The following is an 18,158-nucleotide window of genomic DNA, read 5'->3' on the forward strand; positions in this document are numbered from 1 at the left end:
GCTTCACTTTCTTCAGCTTTGAAATACTCTGGGCTGGATGACTTCTCTGACTGTCTTGGTGAATGCGATGATGGTCGGGTCTCTAGAAATTTCACTTGCTCCAGCTCAGAGGTTCTTAATGTTTTCCATATCCCATGCACTCCGTTGGCAATCACGTGAAACACAAGGTCTCTTCTGAGAATGTTTTCAGACAGAATAAAATACACAGATCTATCAATGAGATGGAAACAGTGATCACAGTGCTCCTTGTGACGTCGCAGCGTGTGCTTCCGTATAACGCTAATTAAGTAGCTGTAGATCTGATGATTTGGGGATTTTGAAGTCATGATGAGTGAACGCATGGCACTATTAATCGTTAACAACTAACGTGACATGGAAACGTGTGGTGGCTCTGTCGGTGATGCAGTCACAGGATTGCTGATACCAGCCTGAATTGTTACAGCCACGTCCAGAGCTGAGGGCTGTGCTAATGTGTACGTAGAGATTAGTCACAGTGATCATCCGGGTCTCTCCTGAAGGTTCATAGGCACCCCTCCTCCCCAGGGCTGTGTACAGACTGACTCCGGGAGTTAGGACTACCCAGGTTAACTGTTTTATACCAGTTGACTTTTATTTTTTGACAGTGAAATTATGGCCACTTGCCTTATAGTGTTTGTTTATTTGTTTTCAAAATTGGGGCATAGAGACCACAATGAAACAAAAAGTCCGTTTTGTGACCTGTGGATAGCAATTCTTGATCGTGAAAAAAGTTTAAAACAAACACTCACATGGGGTGTTTATGCCTGGTGGGTTTGGCTTTTCAGAGTCCCCTAGTGGCTGTTGACATGGACACTCCTCTGTGGATTTGGGTTGCAAGGCCCCTGACACCCACTTGGTCTTTTTAAGTTTTTGTAGATTTTGCCTACTCCGTTTTTAAAAAATTATTTATTTGTTTATTCAAGAGAGGCAGAGAGGGAGGGAGGGAGGGAAGGAGAATGGGTATACCAGGGCTTCCAGCTGCTGCAGACGAACTCCAGATGCATGTACCACCTTGTGCGTTTGGCTTACATGGGTCCTGGGGAATTGAACTGGGTCCTTTGGCTTTGCAGGCAAACACATCAACTGCCAAGCCATCTCTGCAGCCCCTTCTCCATTTTTGACCTAACTGCTTTCTTGTTATGTCTTCTTCCAAATATTCCTTTGGTTACAGAGCATTGTGGGGAATGGTTTTTTGGTGTTTTTTTTTTTAATTTTTCCTTTTGAGCCAGATGGAATTTGCATATGAACTTTTCCTTTCTTGTCATTGTAGGACTGAATGTGAGACTAACTGCCATCACTCTACTTTGGCTTAAAAATTCCCTTGTGGTTGGGTAGCAGTGATTATTCTCTGAAAGCTCTTCTGCGCCCCAATGTAGAAGAGAAAGCAAATTGGACATCTTGGAAGGTAAAGAAAATTTCATGATAAGCCCATGACTTCTGATTCAAGCCTGGCCTGAATGTGTTGTATCATTGTTTCTGTACAGTTTATTGGAAGGTAAAACTGCATTATTCTAGCAGTTCCCAAAATAAAAGTCATCAAATCAAATGCAAGTCAAAACTACAAGTGCAGTTACCTATATTTTTCTATGAGCATAACTCACCTAAGAAGACTAAGGAGAAGCTAGGCGTGGTGGCGCACGCCTTTAATCCCAGCACTTGGGAGGCAAAGGTAGGAGGATCTCCATGAGTCCAAGGCCACCCTGAGACTATCTAGTCTACCTAGTGAATTCCAGGTCAGCCTGGGCTAGAGGGAGACCCTACCTCGAAAAACCAAAAAAAGAAAAACCCCAAACAAACAAAAAAGAAGCCTGAGGAGAAAAGCAAATAGTGAGAATTAAACTGGTATTTGTTAATGTCACCATTAATGGTAGCAGTGCGCCCGGCCCCAAGGTCATTATCATCGTGGCTCAACTATTTGCCGATTCTACCTAGTGTCAGGTGCTCAGATGATTGGCATTGTCCTCAAGAAGTTGCCTATTCGAAACAATGCTGAGAGATAACTTAGCGGTTAAGCGCCTGCCTGTGAAGCCTAAGAACCCCGGTTCAAGGCTTGGTTCCCCAGGTCCCACGTTAGCCAGATGCACAAGGGGGCGCACGCCTCTGGAGTTCGTTTGCAGTGGCTGGAGGCCCTGGCGCGCCCATTCTCCCTCCCTCTCTATCTGCCTATTTCTCTCTCTGTCTGTCACTCTCAAATAAAGAAATAAAAGTAAACAACAACAGAAACAATGCTGCCATTTTGTAAGCAGTATAACAGTGTTGAGAGTACTGTGCTAGAGGACCCTGCAACGCGTGGCAGGTGATTCAGTCACGGAGAAGGTGATGGGAAAGGGGCATTTGTGTGAAGCGTCACTTTGGTAGCCATTATTCCAAGTAACGGTAGTTGAAATTAATTTTTGCTTGCTTGAATTTTGTCAGAATTCTTTAGCTTGATAGGAATTTTTATTTGTCACCTTAAAGTCTGTCAGTGATGGAAGGACAGTAGATACGGTGTGCCCTGAGAGTTACTATGGCATTAACATTGTGTGGACCAAGGTTTTCTGTGCACGTCCATTGAATCGCTTGTTTTTCTGCACATGCTGGAGAATGACCGGCTTCCCCCTGTTGTGTACTTGGAGGAGCCGCTCAGTGGTTGGCATGCCAGACATTAGAACGAGCTAGGAATGGAATCCGGAGGCTTTTTAGTTCCACATGCTAAGTCTGCTACTATGCCTTTTATGGAGTAGTGGTCACAGCCTAGAAATGAAATTTGTTAAACATGACATCGTTGTAATAAACTTGACTTCTTAGAGTAGGGAAGTAGGCAAGCATCACTGGAAGAGTTTAACTTGGAATTTTGGTTCTGAGCTTGGTCAAATTAATTTCTGAATTTACTTCAAACCTTGTTAATCTTGTAAGTAGTAATTTGGCCCTAAGACAATCTGGAACTTAGATCTTCTTCCTAATTGCAAAAGTAGAGATTGTGGGCAAAGGGGGATGCTCAGTGTTTGCTAGGACTGATGTTGGAAGTAGTTCTGCCTGACCCGTCTCGCTCATTGCAATACGTCACTTTGCACACAGTAGGCATTATGACCCGTCTCGCTCATCGCAACACGTCACTTTGCACACAGTAGGCATTAATACCTGGCCAGGTTGTTCAGCCCTAAGCTCCTGCAAGAGTAGTTGAGAATGAGTTTTCTTGCTGGTTGTTGTCATGTCCTTATGGTGAAGAGGAGGGAAGAGCTGTGAATGATCTTCACCTTACAGGCCTCGCTTGGTTCTCTGTATTACATAGTGGGCAAAAGCAAAAACGAGAGGGTTTTTTATTTTTCCTCCTAAATGCCCAGAAATTTCAAAAGTAGAGAAATTGATTTTATTTTGCACTTAGTATTTATTTCTCCAGCCTCTGAAAATAAAATGTGCATTTGAGGAGGAAAGAAAACCACAAGGGCCTTGAAATATCTACAGATTGCGTGTCTATCCTTTAACAGTTGGGAGCTGCTTCGATTTCCGTGGGAGATGACAACCCCCTTCTTAAACTGATACTGGAGAGCGACTGGGAGACCAGCTTCTCTCTTAAGAAGCTCAGTGACTGTCAAGTGGATTCTGTTGATGTTTCCCCTCACGTTGTCCTCTTCTAGGTGAGGTGACCTTTGAGAAGGGGACTCGTGGACTCCCCGGCTCCAGGATGAATACTGCAGTGTCGTGACCCTTGGGGTTCTGGTGAGTAGAACCGTGGAAGCCAGCGCTCCGGGCCCCGCGCTTGGAGAAAAGCTTTCGCTCTAGATTCTCCTCATGTCACTCGACTCGCCGTCCCCGCCCCTGCCGTCCACCGTTCTCTTACCTGCAGCTGAAAGTTCAACTGCTTAACATTCCGCATAAAGTGAGATCCTATGAGGTTGCCCTTTCTGCGCCTACCTTATTGTATTGAATGTCCTTCGGGTTCATCTGTGCTTTTAAGTGACAGAATTTCATTCTTTTGTTTTTTGTAATGAGAGAGAGAGAGAATGGGCATGTCAGGGCCTGTGGCCACTGCAAACGAGCTCCAGACACATACCCCACCTTGTGCGGGCTCTTGGGAGCTAAACCTGGGTCCTTAGGCTTCAAAGGCAAGCGCCTTAGCTACTAAGCCATCTCTCCAGCCTCGTTCTTTTTTAAGGCTAAGTAGTATGTGTGTGTGTGTTTCTTTGTTTCTGGACACCCCCTCCCCCTTACCCTCTCATATCTTCTCCCACTCCTGCTGATCTTCTTCCTCTTTCCAGCTCGTTTCCTCTCTTACTTTCATGTCTTTATTTTTGGGGGAGGGGCAGGAACCTAATGGGTCTATTTAAAGTTGCCGATAGGTGCATGGGTGGGGAACTGTCAACTTACCAGTGGCTACACCACGGAAGAAAATATCTCTGTGGTGGTGCACACCTTGAGTCCCAGTACTTGAGAGGCAGAGGTAGGAGGATTGCCGTGAGTTCCAGCTTAGCCTGAGCTAGAGTGAGACCCTACCTCCAAAAACAGATAAAAAAGAAAAAAAAATCTCTGCGTCCCCCAGCAACAAGTAACTTCCAGGAGATCCTCAGGAAGCCGTGGGCATCATGAGCCCTTCCTGTTTTGTTTTTTTTTTTTTTTTTTTTTTTTTTTTTGAGGTAGGGTCTCACTCTGGTTCAGGCTTTTTTTTTTTTTTTTTTAATTATTACAGACTGGAGAGATGGCTTAGCAGTTAAGGTACTGGCCTGCAAAGCCAAAGGACCTTGGTTCGATTCCCCAGGACCCACGTAAGCCAGATGCACAAGGTGGTACATGCATCTGGAGTTCGTTTGCAGTGGCTGGAGGCCCTGGTGTGCTGCTTCTCTCTCTGTCTCATTCTCCCTCACTCTCTCAAATAGATAAATAAAATTAAATTTAAAAAATTATTACTGTGCTGGAAAGATGATGTAGTGGTTAAGGCACTTGCCTGCAAAGCCTAAGGACCAGGTTCAATTCCCTCATAACTATGTAAAGCCAGGTATACAAGGTGGCACTTGAATCTAGAATTTGTTTATTGTGGTTAGAAGGCCTTGGTGTTCTCATATTCTCCCTCTCACTCGCTCTCTCTTTCTCTCTCTCGTAAATAAATAAATGTAAAAAAATTATTATTTGCAAGCAGAGAGAGAAGAGAAAGAATGGGCACATGAGGGCCTCTTGCCACTGCAGATAGACTCCAGATTTGTGCACCACTTGTGCATCTGGCTTCACGTGGATACTGGGGGATTCAAACCCGGGTCATCGGGGGTTTGCCCGCAAGCACCTTTAACTGCTGAGCCATCTCTCTGCTCTCTTTCTTTCTTTACATGTAATTCATGCCAATTTCTTCATCCATTCAGCCATGGATACATGCTCAGGTTGATTCCCTGTCTTCACTCTTGTTATGATCATGAGAGTGTGTGCGTGGGGGGGGGGGGAATGTCTTGAACCTACTGATTGCATTTTCTTTGGCTAGTCACAGATTTGCTTCTGGTGCAAATACTATGTTCTAGGTTCTGTAGTGAGAGCTAGGACTTTAAGGATGGGTAAGTCATTCTTGTTCCTTACCTTCATGGAAATTATCGTCCAGTGAAAAAGACGGGTGTTGCACAGATAAATCATCATATACTCATACATACAATCAGAAAACAGAAAAATTATGGAGGAGAAACCTAGGATGCTCTGAAGAGAGTAATGGAGAATTTCGAGTAGGTTGGTGGCAGTAAGGGATCCTTCCCCTCAGAAGAAGAAATACTTAAGCTGTGACTTCTTTCAACAAAAATATTCAAACTCGACAAGGGAGGGTCTGCAGTTAGGGAAAGAAGCATCAAGAATGACTCCCCAATCTTTGGCATGAGCCACTAGTGGATAAAAGGCATTTGTTAAGATGTGGAAAATGAGAAGGGAAAAAAAAAAAAAAAACATTTTTGGGAGACAGTCTATACTGAGAAGAAAATTCATGTTCTAACCTGTCAGGTTTGAGCCGTCGAGGGAGGTGGCTTCTTGCAGTTGTGTATACAGGCTTGCAGAGCCCAAGCGGAGCCAGGCAGGGGAATCTGGGAGTTGCTGCCCCAGAGGGAGTCATTTGAAGCGGAGAGAAGAAGAGCCAGGGTAGGGTCCTGAGGATGTCAGAATGTTCGAGATTGAGCCGAGAAGCAGCTCAGAGGAAACACATAAGCCAAAACCAGAAGCGGGCCGTTTCAGGAAGGAAGGGAGCGTGGGCAGGATTTAGAGGATGGAGCGAGGTGCGGTTCCACAGGGCCGGGCGAAGCGGTGAGCACCGTCTTTGCGCCTCTCCAGAGAGACTTGGCTCTCTGGGGACGTGGGAGGCTAAGTTTTGTTTTGAATGCTGGAAGACACTGCAGTGGGTCTGAAGGCTGAATGGCAAGATCTGATAAGACACAAGGAGATAGAGGGCAGAGGAGAGCCCTCAGCAGGCTGGAAGACATGAACTCTGGACAAAAGTGGACTTTGGGGGGTTGTTTATTTCAGCAGTAATAAAGCAGGAGAGAAGATGTACCGATGGAAAGAGGTTTGCAGGTTAAGTGATGGGGCGATTCTGCCTACTTGATCCATGCTTGTCATTGGTACTAGACAAGACCTCAAACTGGAATCCCAGCACTGTGGAAGGCAGAGTTAGAAGAGTCACAAGTGTGAGCCCACCTTGGTTTACAGAGCAAGTTCCCCTCCAGCCAAGGCTACATAGTGAGACCCTATCCCCCAAAATAAAACAGAGACAAACCTCAAAGAAGAGGGAGGGCAGACGTGGTCCCTGCAGAAAGCATGGAGCTTGCTGGGAAGTCGTGTTAGCACTCAGGAAGGGACGCCAGTGTGTCCTGTCACGCACTGCCTAGGGACTAACTCCCTTCTCTACCAGCCAGCGTGGCGAGTGCTGACCTGGGGTCCATGGTGTCGGCAGGCACCAGCCCTCCTGCTGCCGGAGCCTGGCCTGGGTTTCCTCATCCCTGGCGTAGGGCCGGTCCTAGGCGCCTTGTGAGGTTGCTGTGGACGTGTTACCACGTGTGCACAGTGCTTAGAACAGCGCCTGCCCAGCACTCAGCGAACACGCCAAGCTTTACTTGAGAAGACAAAGCATGCAAGGAGATGTAGAGTCGCGAAACCTTGTTCTGTTGGGAGGAAGCTCTTTCCATGTCCTCCAGGGCAAGCTTCCAGGTACACCTGCGGAAGTGCCAGGGCTGGTTCTTTGGAACTACCACCAGACACTTGACAGGGTTTTTGCCTGGTTCTCAGTCTCAGGAAAGCTAAAAGCCGGATTTAATAATTTTAAAAACTTATTACTGTGCTGGAGAGATGATGTACTGGTTAAGGCACTTGCCTGCAAAGCCTAAGGACCCAGGTTCAATTCCCTAGTACCTGTGTAAAGCCAGGTACACAAGGTGTGATCTCGTGATCTCTTCAACACCTCTCTGGGATTAGACCTTGAAAGCCTGGATTTTATTCCCAGTCCCTGGGTGAGGCCTCACTCTCCTTTCAACTTCTGGGCTGTGTCTCCATCTGCAACATGAGGGGTGGGGGGGAGGGGACTTAGGGAAAAGAGCTGGGGGTCTGAGCGTTCTGATTGGCCGGAGAAGCCATTTGTGCCCTGTGTGCTCTGTTCATTCGTGTGGAAAATACCTGTCCATCAAGGTCAGGCAAGTAATGAGAGTAAGAAAGTATGAGTAGAAAATAAAAGTGTTTTATGTTCATAGCATTATTATTGGAAATAATCTTTGCTACCAGTGCATCATAAGTGCCTGGCAGATTAATGCAGCACTTTGATATTTGTAATATGCTTTGCATTTCTTTGGAAGGAGAGCAGGCACGTGGCAGGTGTTTCCGTTCTCTGAGAAGCTGGCGAGTCACGGAGGACCTGACTCTCCTTAGCACGTCATGCTGAGTGTTCCAGAGAGCCTGAAAACAAGGCTCTTGTCTTCAAAGAACAGGCTTCGCAGGGAAGGAAACGCAGGATCTCTCACTTGAGCCGTGGTTGAGCACTGAATGCATAACGCAGACAGAAAGCACAGGGGGAGGGCAAGATGGCTGCACAGGTGTCAGCTGGTTTCCTCGCTGAAGAGTTGGCTTCCAGTGCTTATCCATGCGGGATTTAGTTGCAGCTTTCATTTTACCAGTGATTCCTGGTGTTTAGACAGAAGTTACAGAATAGTCTATGGTCTTCCATGTTGAATGTGATAACCACAATCCATTTCAGTTGAAACTATGAAGAAAAAAAATACTAAAAGGTGGAGGGGAGTGAAACTACAAGCTTCCCAGCCCAAAATGTTCTTTAGAATGCTTTCTCCTGAAGTCAGCTTAAGAACATTCTATAAAGTTTCATTCTTACTCTTTTTTGTTTTTTTGGTCTTCCTTATTAAAAGGAAACAGTGTAATTATATGCACTCAGAAGCTCCATAAATTCCTTTCAGTTGGGACTATTGCACATTTCTGAATGGAGAGATTTAACACTTAACAATGCCACTTAACACTCAGCAGGGCTAGCTTCACATTGCCAGAACTTAGAACATGACTGACTGGCCCTTCCAATGTTAGTCCAGCTCTCGAGGCTCTCCGAATGTAACTGTAACCCTGGAGCCACGTTCTCTTTCCATACCTACTAATCTTGCCAGCCAATCATCTTCTCCTTCCTCCCTGTTCCTTGTCAGTGAGATGCCCCGAAGGTAGAAAAAAAGGGGGTGGGGTGGAGACACAAAAGAGTCTGGGAATCGGGAATCCCAGGGAGGAAGCAGTGACTTCGATATACTTTGGTTCTTCCGGAACTAGGCTAGGCTTCCCCAAAATAAAAGGCTGCCTCATTTGTTCTCTGACAAGGTTTAGGGATATTTTTCCTGACCTTTTGGCTTCAAATCAGCCTTGCAGATTAACTCAAAAAAATACTTTAGCCTTCCAAGCTGTTATTTTACCTTCAAAATTCCAATCATTGCCATGCTTGCCCACCTGCAGTCCCTGTCAATAAGCAGTGAGAGCACAGACAGAAACGGTATAATTTAATAGAAAGATCGTGGAAATCAAGGAAGGGGCAGAACTGATTGTATTTGGTATTAGTTCAGTATTTGTTTTCAAAATTATCTCTCTGACCCCCCTCACCCTTGAGACCCTGAGCATATACAAGCATAGATCATTTGCTTCATGGTTTGAAGTTGGGGAGTATTTATTTATTTATATTGTTGCTGTTTGCCCCCAGAGCTTAACCACCAAAGATCAAAAGCATTGTTTTTCATGGGGGAACCCACACAGTTTTGAGCACTTCATATTCAGAAGTAGAAAGTTCAAGGGAGAAAGAATAGAGGGTTGAAGACGAAATTGCTTTTCTCTGCACCCAGAGTCCTAGTAACGTGCTGCAGGCGGGAGGCTCCGACGCCGGGCGGAAAGCGTTAAGTCCCCCTTGGCTGTCTGAGTGCCGGTGGCCAGTGCACCGAGTCTCCCTTGTCTTCTGTGTCCTTTAACCCTGAGGGAAGTGGAGGGGTGATCTGGCTGTCACCATGTTGCGTTAGCTAATGCTCTCACCTCGCTGCTGTTGCATGTCTTTGCTTTTGCTCTCAACTTTTTGTCTTATTTGTTTATTTATTTAATTTTGCACGGCCTTTTCCCCCTAGTGTGCCCTGGAGATGCGAGATTTTCCTTTGGCAGCTGGAGGCACACACCCAGAGAATGCGGGAGCTGCGAGGGGAAAGGACCCACTTCCACAGCAGAGGAAAACGAGGAGGAAAAAGACATACAGGCGGCCAGCGCTAAGGGGCGCGCCAAGTGAGCAGTGGGCCACTGCCGCTGCCTCCAGCAGCAACGCGTGCTGCAGCCCGAGAGGAACTCGGTGAGCCTGTCCCTGTCTGTGACTGCAAGCTCAGGATTTCAATCAATGCATTCCAGTAACCCTAAAGTGAGGAACTCCCCGTCAGGAAGCACACAGAGGTAAGGGCCAGGGCCTCGCCCACCCACCATGTCCCCGGGGGAGGAGGTGCCACAGCGCAGGTACACCGCATGCTCGCTGCAGGACAGGCTGTGGACTTGCAAGCAGACCCGAGCACCTGGGGAAGGAAGAGGGGCTGAGGGTGAAAGCTCCCGTTGTACCTTACCTGGGTGTTTCTCGGAGCCACCATTCCCTGTCTGCCCGCCTTTACTGCCCCCCTCCTTTGCAAAGCCCAAGCAAAAGGACCTTAAAGACCCACCAATGCAGTCTGCCCAGCTGGGTAATCAGGTCAGTAGCTGAGGCCTGAGGCCCAGACCTGGAACTAAACCCACCTGCTCCTGACAACCACATGAAGCTTTTCCTGTTTGACCCAGACTGTTAGGTGCAACTAATGTTCCCGCTCCCCTGGGGCAGCGCGTGGCCCGCCCAGCTTTGGTGTTAGGCTTCGAGCGGGCGGGGAGGGATTCGGGTCCTGGAGGACCTCTCCAACCTGACCGGCACCAGCAGGTTTTCCTGCTCACTCGGGCCTGCTTGCAGTTTCCAGCAGGGAAGTGAGGCTTTCATTACAGCTGTTCCTTGTCATCAGCCTGGGAGTGGGTAGTATTTTGATCTTAACATGTCTGTTTGTTTACTCGGAGCTAGTCTTAGTGTGAGAGTCACTTCTCTGTGTACATAGAAACCGGCTCCTTTATTGACAGAAGCCCTAGAGATAGGTCCCCATGTGACTCTAGGGTTCCTGAGACCTGGAGGCCATTCTGCTTGATCTTCCTGTCTGTTGATAGCTCTGAGATGGGCTCCTGGGTGGAGGGAGAAGCCAGTGGCTGAAGTGCCGTGTGGGGGAGGCTGTTTAGTCTGCAGGGTCTCCTTGAACCCATAATAGAAACTGCTAATTTGTAGTGACCAGCCCCATCTGGTGCCTGATCGCCCTTTGTTACTTGTTTCTTCTAGTAGCCCTAAGTCAAAGCAGGAGGTGATGGTCCGTCCCCCTACAGTGATGTCCCCATCTGGAAACCCCCAGCTGGACTCCAAATTCTCCAATCAGGGTAAACCGGGGGGCTCAGCCAGCCAATCCCAGCCATCCCCCTGTGACTCCAAGAGTGGGGGCCCCACCCCTAAAGCCCTCCCCGGCCCAGGTGGGAGCATGGGGCTGAAGAATGGGGCAGGAAGTGGTGCCAAGGGCAAGGGGAGAAGGGAGCGAAGCGTTTCCGCCGACTCCTGTGATCAGAGAGATCCCGGGACTCCAAGCGATGACTCTGACATTAAAGGTATGTCTATCCAATCTTTGAGATTCAGAGGGAAATAGGTGTGTCCTAGGGAAGTCTTCTGATTGGTAGGCTTAGAGGCTGTCCTCAGCTAAGTGGGGAGAGAAGGTGTCACGTTCAGGAACCTCATAGTTTATGATGGACTGCTCCTGTCCATCATGGTCCTGAAGAGTGTCCGGAACACCTTGTTGAGGATTCCCACTCTTCAACGTGCGTGTGCGCGTGTTTCGGTTGAATGTTGGACAGGCCTGGCCGCATTCTTAGGCATGCCTGCCTTAGGTTTGTGCGTCAAGCCAGGAGCCTCAGTTCACCTCTGCCCATGGCACACGGGTGCAGTTTCGCTGGTATTCGCACCGCTTGAGCAGGCCTCCAAGGCTTGGGCTTTGTGTTGCCTGGTTGCCATTGGCCAGACTTGTGGACACAAGACACTAGTCTACATGTATCACAGCTCATTTCAATATGGCAAGAGTGACTGGCCAGCAGACTTGGTAGAAATTTGGCAGGCACAGAAATAGTGTGAGCCAGAAAAGGGGATATGGCATGGACTTTTAGACTGCCGTCTTCCTAGTATAAGCCTCTAACCCCGCCGCAAGAAAGTCCTAAGAGTAGACCAGAATGCGAAGCTAGTATGCAAGGAGTGAAAAGGTGGTCCCCCACCCATGTAGAAATGAGACTCTGGACGCTTGCTCCCCTCCAGCCTCCCTGCGGCCTTCCTCGGCTGTTTCTGGGAGGCCCATCATGAATGGCAGCCCTCTGCTGGGTTCCAGGGGTGTCGGGTGAAAGACAAGCAATTTTCATCCTTAAGAACTTGGGCCAGGTGTGGTGGCACACGCCTTTAATCCCAGCACTTGGGAGGCAGAGGTAGGAGGCTCGCCGTGAGTTCGAGGCCACCCCGAGAGTACAGAGTGAATTCCAGGTCAGCCTGAGCTAGTGTGAGACCCTACCTCAGAAAACCAAAAAAAAAAGAATTTGAGTGCATCTAGAAAGCAGGTCAATACGCAAAATATTTGATAACTGCCAAAATAGAAGACTCAGAGAAGCATAAAATCAGTCAGCTGGGCCAGCCCATGATGTCCAGGTTTCAGAAGGTTGCCAGGAAGAAGGGACACCTATAATGTCTAAAGGATATGTATTCTAAGCAGAAAAGAAGCGGGCCGGAGTACTGTATTACAAGTAGTTAAGGGAAAATAAAGTATTTGGAATTTATGAGTAGAAGAAACTTATTAGCAAGGCTCTTCCTCTACGAAATTCTCCAATGGATTTGTGTTGTGTTGCTGCTATAAATACTGGCAGAAACAAAGGGTGGGGATCTTACTCTTTCTATGACAATGAGTCTTTTCATTCTTGTAGAATGTAATTCTGCAGACCATATAAAGTCCCAGGATGCCCAGCACACACCACACTCCATGACCCCATCCACTGCTGCAGCCCCCCGGTCTTCCACCCCCTCTCATGGCCAGACTACTGCTCCAGATCCCATACCTGCTCAGAAGACTCCAGCCAAAGTGGTGTATGTGTTTTCTACTGAGATGGCCAATAAGTAAGTCGGTTACCCTGTCTTCACTTTGAGTGTGGATCGTGTGTGTTTGGACCTAAGCTCTCATTCCAAACAGCGGCTTCTGAGAATGTCCCGTGGTTTTCTGCAGACAAACTCTGTGCTTACACGAGTAAACATAGATACCTCTTTTTAAGCACATAGCAATGTGTGTATTCCTTTTTAAATGCTACAAGTAGTAAATGTCAATATGAAAATAATGAGAAAATAGAACTGAAATGAAAAAATCTTTAGAATTCATGTAGATAGCTATGAGCATTTTGCCTTTTGTGCCAAGTGGATAGATGAATCAGAAGTGCCTTACTTTACTTGACGCTCCTCTTCTCACAGGGAAAACCATGGATCTGCCTCTAGGTGTTGTTGAAATTTCATATTTGCCTTTCCCATTTGGAGTTTGATAAGCATTTTCTATAAAACATCTAACACTCAATTGGATTATTTTTCTTTCTTTCTTTTTTTTTGTGTTTGTTTTGTTTTTTGTTTTTAAGGTAAGGTCTCACTGTAGTCCAAGCTGACCTAGAATTCGCTATGTAGTCTCAGGGTGACCTTGAACTCACAATGATCCTCCTACCTCTGCCAACTGAGTGCTGGGATTAAAGGCGTGAGCCACCATACCTGACTGGTTTTTATTTTTATTTTTATTTATTATTGTTTTGTTTTGTTTTGTTTTTTGAGGTAGGGTCACACTCTAGCCCAGGCTGACCTGTAATTCACTATGGAGTCTCAGGGTGGCCTCGAACTCATGGCGATCCTCCTACCTCTGCCTCCCAAGTGCTGAGATTAAAGGTGTGCGCCACCACACCTAGCTGGTTTTTATATTTTTAACACCTCTGTGGAAATTTATTAATGGCTGTTTTAACTTCAGACATTTGATAGTAAATGATGAGCATAAATAATGAAGTGTTTCTTTTGATTTCTTCTCATTCAGCATTCCTGGTGTTTTTTTTTTTTTAATTCTCCTCCATTCCCTTAGAAGGCTGTTCTGGGGCTGGCGGGACGGGACCCGGTGTGTCCTGACTCTTCTGTCTTTGCAGAGCCGCAGAAGCCGTACTGAAGGGCCAGGTTGAAACAATCGTCTCTTTCCACATCCAGAACATCTCCAACAGCAAGACAGAGAGAAGCACAGCCCCTCTGGTACGTTGTTCAGAACTGGGGCAGTGGCCTCGGGGCTCTGTGGTGACTGCAGAGGAGGGGAGGTGAACAATTACGTTGACAGGAGCCATCTGGGTATTTAACCTACTGCTGGCATTGGCATTGTGGGGTCTTGGGTGTGTCACAGCACACTAGGCTCTTCTTCCAGAGTGCTGGGTGACTGGGGCAGCTGAAGAACACAGGACGGTCCACACCAGAACTGCAGTGTCTGGGGACACGGGGAAAGGATGACCGCTCAGTTCAGCGTGAGGACGCTGGATGCTGTGACCCACCCGATACTTTCAAAATCACAGTGGAGTTACCTAATTCTTACCTGGATTATCAGCACCTAAGATATGAATTGCACTAGAGGGCTGAAGAGAGAGGTGGCTCAGCAGTTAAAGGCACTTGTTTGAAGCCTGACGCCCCTGGGTTCAATTCCCCAGTACCTGAGCCAGGTGCACAGGGCGACACATGCATCCGGGGCTGTTTGCAGCAGCTGCTCTCAGGGAACCTGAACTCAGAGACCAGGATGGGTGGTCACTGGGAGATTTTAAGCAACAGTAAGTGACTGACATTACAAATTGAGAGAAAACAGGTGACATCTGAAGTCTCAGCTGTGGGCTGGAGAGATGGCTTAGCGGTTAAGGCACTTGCCAACAAAGGCAAAGGACCCAGCTTCAATTCCTCAGTACCCACATGAAGCCAGATGCACAAGGTGGCACGTGCATCTGGAGTTCATTGGCAAGAGCCCTGGCACACCCATATTCATTCATATATTCTCTCTCTCTCTCTCTCTCTTTCTCTTTCTCTCTCAAATAAATAAATTAAAAAAAAAACTCAGCCGTGCCAGGGTTGAAACTCGGTACGCGTGTGCACTCTTCCAAATCCTCACAGTGTCCACATGGCCTTACTGCAGGTGAGTGTCCTCTTGCCGAGGACATAGGGGAGCAGAGTACATAATAAACAGTAATTAGCAATCATCCAGCCTATTAAAAAAGGCAACCTGGCCTGGGCTGGAGTGAGATCCTACCTCAAAAAGCAAAAAGTAAAGGGCAGCCTGCTGTCTGTCGGAAAGAGCTGATCAAAAGGCACCACAAGCTCGATAGCCTCCGATTTCTCCACGGACGCCTCCTGCCTGCAGACGATCGTACTACAGTTCAACGTACAGACTTGTCAAATATGGAATTGGTGATCGTAGACTCAAAACAGATACCAGAGGGAGCGTGGGACAGCAGCCTTGCACTGCCTGCGGCTGGTTGGGTGAAAGGCTGCCAGGGCCCGGTACCTCGTCTCTCAGCTGGAACCCTCAGACTTCTGGATTGACAGAAGTCTGCATAGCCAGTGGTACTTCCAGGGATAAGGAAAAGGTGTTTGGTATAACCTCCCCCCTACCAAGAAATGAATCTTTCCCTTAATCAAAAACACACAGTAGACATGTGACATCAACCCTGTTCCTCGATGTAGATTCTCAGGTGTACTCACTGTGGCAGCGAGGCTGTCGCCTGGCATGCTGGTAGAGTTAGCTAACCCTAATCTGCAGCAAGGAAAAGAGGATGCTCTTTGACAGTAAGAGTTACAAAAAAAAAAAAAAAAAAAAAAAGACTCAAAATGTCTCTTATGTCCAAAGAAGGACTATATGTAAACAGGTTTGGTATGGATTTATGAGCTGGAACGAGACCTTTATAACGTATCTTGCTTTTTAAATTGCCCTTCTGCTCAACTTGCCAGTGATTTTTTTTTAAAAAAGAAATCTTGTTTATTTTCAGAACACACAGATATCTGCCCTTCGGAATGATCCGAAACCTCTCCCACAGCAGCCTCCGGCTCCAGCCAACCAGGACCAGAATCCTTCCCAGAACACCAGACTGCAGCCAACTCCACCCATTCAGGCACCAGCACCCAAGCCTGCCGCACCCCCGCGCCCCCTGGACCAGGATAGTCCTGGGGTAGAAAATAAACTGGTCCCTTCCGTGGGCAGTCCTGCCAGCTCCACACCTCTGCCCCCAGATGGTACTGGGCCAAACTCGACGCCCAACAACCGAGCAGTGACTCCTGTCTCCCAGGGGAGCAATAGCTCTTCAGCAGATCCCAAAGCCCCCCCACCTCCACCAGTGTCCAGTGGTGAGCCCCCCACACTGGGAGAGAACCCCGATGGCCTGTCTCAGGAGCAGCTGGAGCACCGAGAGCGCTCCTTACAAACTCTCAGAGACATCCAGCGCATGCTCTTCCCTGACGAGAAGGAATTCACAGCGGGACAGACGGGGGGTCCCCAGCCAAATACTGGGGTGTTAGATGGACCTCAGAAGAAAGCAGAAGGGCCAATCCAGGCCATGATGGCTCAATCCCAAAGCCTAGGTAAAGGAGCTGGGCCCCGGACAGATGTGGGAGCTCCATTTGGCCCTCAGGGGCATCGGGACGTGCCCTTTTCTCCCGAGGAGATGGTTCCACCCAACATGAGCTCGCAGCCGGGGCCCATGGGCCCTGACCACCTGGACCACATGACTCCCGAGCAGATAGCTTGGCTGAAGCTGCAGCAAGAGTTTTACGAAGAGAAGAGGAGGAAGCAGGAGCAGGTGGTGGTCCAGCAGTGCTCCCTGCAGGAGATGATGGTCCATCAGCACGGGCCACGGGGAGTGGTCCGAGGGCCCCCGCCCCCCTACCAGATGGCTCCTAGCGAAGGCTGGGCCCCCGGGGCTGCAGAACCATTTTCTGACGGTATCAACCTTTCACATTCTCTGCCCCCGAGGGGAATGGCCCCCCACCCCAACATGCCAGGGACCCAGATGCGCCTCCCTGGGTTCGCAGGAATGATAAACTCTGAAATGGAGGGGCCAAATGTGCCCAACCCAGCATCTAGACCAGGTCTTTCTGGAGTCGGTTGGCCAGACGATGTGCCAAAAATCCCCGATGGTCGAAATTTCCCTCCTGGTCAAGGCGTCTTCAGTGGCCCTGGCCGAGGGGAGCGCTTCCCAAACCCGCAGGGCTTGTCGGAAGAGATGTTTCAGCAGCAGCTGGCGGAGAAGCAGCTGGGCCTCCCGCCGGGCATGAGCATGGAGGGTGTCCGGCCCGGCGTGGAGATGAACAGGATGCTCCCTGGTTCCCAGCGCCACATGGAGCCTGGGAGTAACCCCATCTTCCCTCGGATACCAGTTGAGGGTCCTCTGAGTCCTTCCAGGGGTGACTTCCCAAAAGGCATGCCTCCCCAGATAGGGCCTGGTCGGGAGCTTGAGTTCGGAATGGTTCCGGGTGGGCTGAAGGGAGACGTCAGTCTCAACGTCAGCATGGGGTCCAGCTCTCAGATGATACCTCAAAAGCTGAGAGAGGCCGCGGCGGGCCCTGAGGAGATGATGAAGCTGCGCCCGGGGAGCTCCGAGATGCTGCCTGCCCAGCAGAAGATGGTGCCCCTGCCCTTCGGGGAGTACCCGCAGCAGGAGCTCGGCGCGGGCCCCCGGCCGTTCCTTCCCACGTCTCAGGGTCCGGGCAGCAACAGTGGCTTGCGGAATCTCAGAGAACCAATTGGGCCCGACCAAAGGACTAACAGCCGGCTCAGCCACATGCCACCACTACCTCTCAACCCCTCCAGTAACCCCACTAGCCTCAACACGGCTCCCCCCGTCCAGCGCGGCCTGGGGCGGAAGCCGCTGGATATCTCTGTGACCGGCAGCCAGGTGCACTCCCCAGGCATGAACCCTCTGAAATCGCCCACGATGCACCAGGTCCAGTCCCCGATGCTGGGCTCACCCTCCGGGAACCTCAAGTCCCCCCAGACTCCGTCGCAGCTGGCTGGCATGCTGGCGGGCCCAGCTGCTGCTGCGTCCATTAAGTCCCCTCCTGTCCTGGGCTCTGCTGCTGCTTCGCCAGTCCACCTCAAGTCTCCGTCGCTCCCCGCCCCGTCCCCCGGCTGGACCTCCTCTCCCAAGCCTCCCCTGCAGAGTCCTGGGATTCCTCCAAACCATAAAGCGCCCCTCACCATGGCCTCCCCAGCTCTGCTGGGGAGCGTAGAGTCGGGTAAGTGTGCTTGCCTCCTTGTGGTCACTCTTGGAGCAGAGGACTACCAGAGAGCCTTTTTGTGGAAAGGTGTCTTAATTTCCATTACTTCCACAGTTACGCATAAGTCTTCCTTCCCGGCAAAGAATATGGATTCAACAGAACTGTTGTAAGGTGGGAAAATGGGAAAGATGGCGCCGTGGTCTGAGTCATTTACCTTTTGCACAGTGAGCCCAAGCTGGGAAGGAACAGTGGACACTCGTGGCTTCCCAAAGTACCAGACCCACCCAGCTCAGAGGACCTCAATTGG

At 49.1% G+C, this 18,158-nt stretch overlaps 1 protein-coding gene across 8 annotated transcripts in view; it reads left to right on the forward strand.

Moving 5' to 3' along the window:
* The window catches only part of Bcl9 (BCL9 transcription coactivator), a 106,369-nt gene that overhangs the window by 83,699 nt on the left and 4,512 nt on the right, over positions 1 to 18,158 (forward strand). For 4 of the 8 annotated variants that reach the window (XM_045138133.1, XM_045138128.1, XM_045138129.1 and 1 more), the window contains 7 exons: positions 1,289 to 1,423; positions 3,636 to 3,717; positions 9,600 to 9,912; positions 10,859 to 11,175; positions 12,523 to 12,712; positions 13,762 to 13,861; positions 15,628 to 17,869. In XM_045138133.1, coding sequence (XP_044994068.1) covers positions 9,860 to 9,912; positions 10,859 to 11,175; positions 12,523 to 12,712; positions 13,762 to 13,861; positions 15,628 to 17,869 — 2,902 coding nt within the window. In that variant the 5' untranslated portion in view covers positions 1,289 to 1,423; positions 3,636 to 3,717; positions 9,600 to 9,859. The remainder of the gene's footprint in view (positions 1 to 1,288; positions 1,424 to 3,635; positions 3,718 to 9,599; positions 9,913 to 10,858; positions 11,176 to 12,522; positions 12,713 to 13,761; positions 13,862 to 15,627; positions 17,870 to 18,158) is intronic. The other 4 variants (XM_045138134.1, XM_045138132.1, XM_045138135.1 and 1 more) reach the window with 4 other exon arrangements.

This window comes from Jaculus jaculus, chromosome 19 (assembly GCF_020740685.1).
Source record: "Jaculus jaculus isolate mJacJac1 chromosome 19, mJacJac1.mat.Y.cur, whole genome shotgun sequence".
Lineage (NCBI taxonomy): Eukaryota > Metazoa > Chordata > Mammalia > Rodentia > Dipodidae > Jaculus > Jaculus jaculus.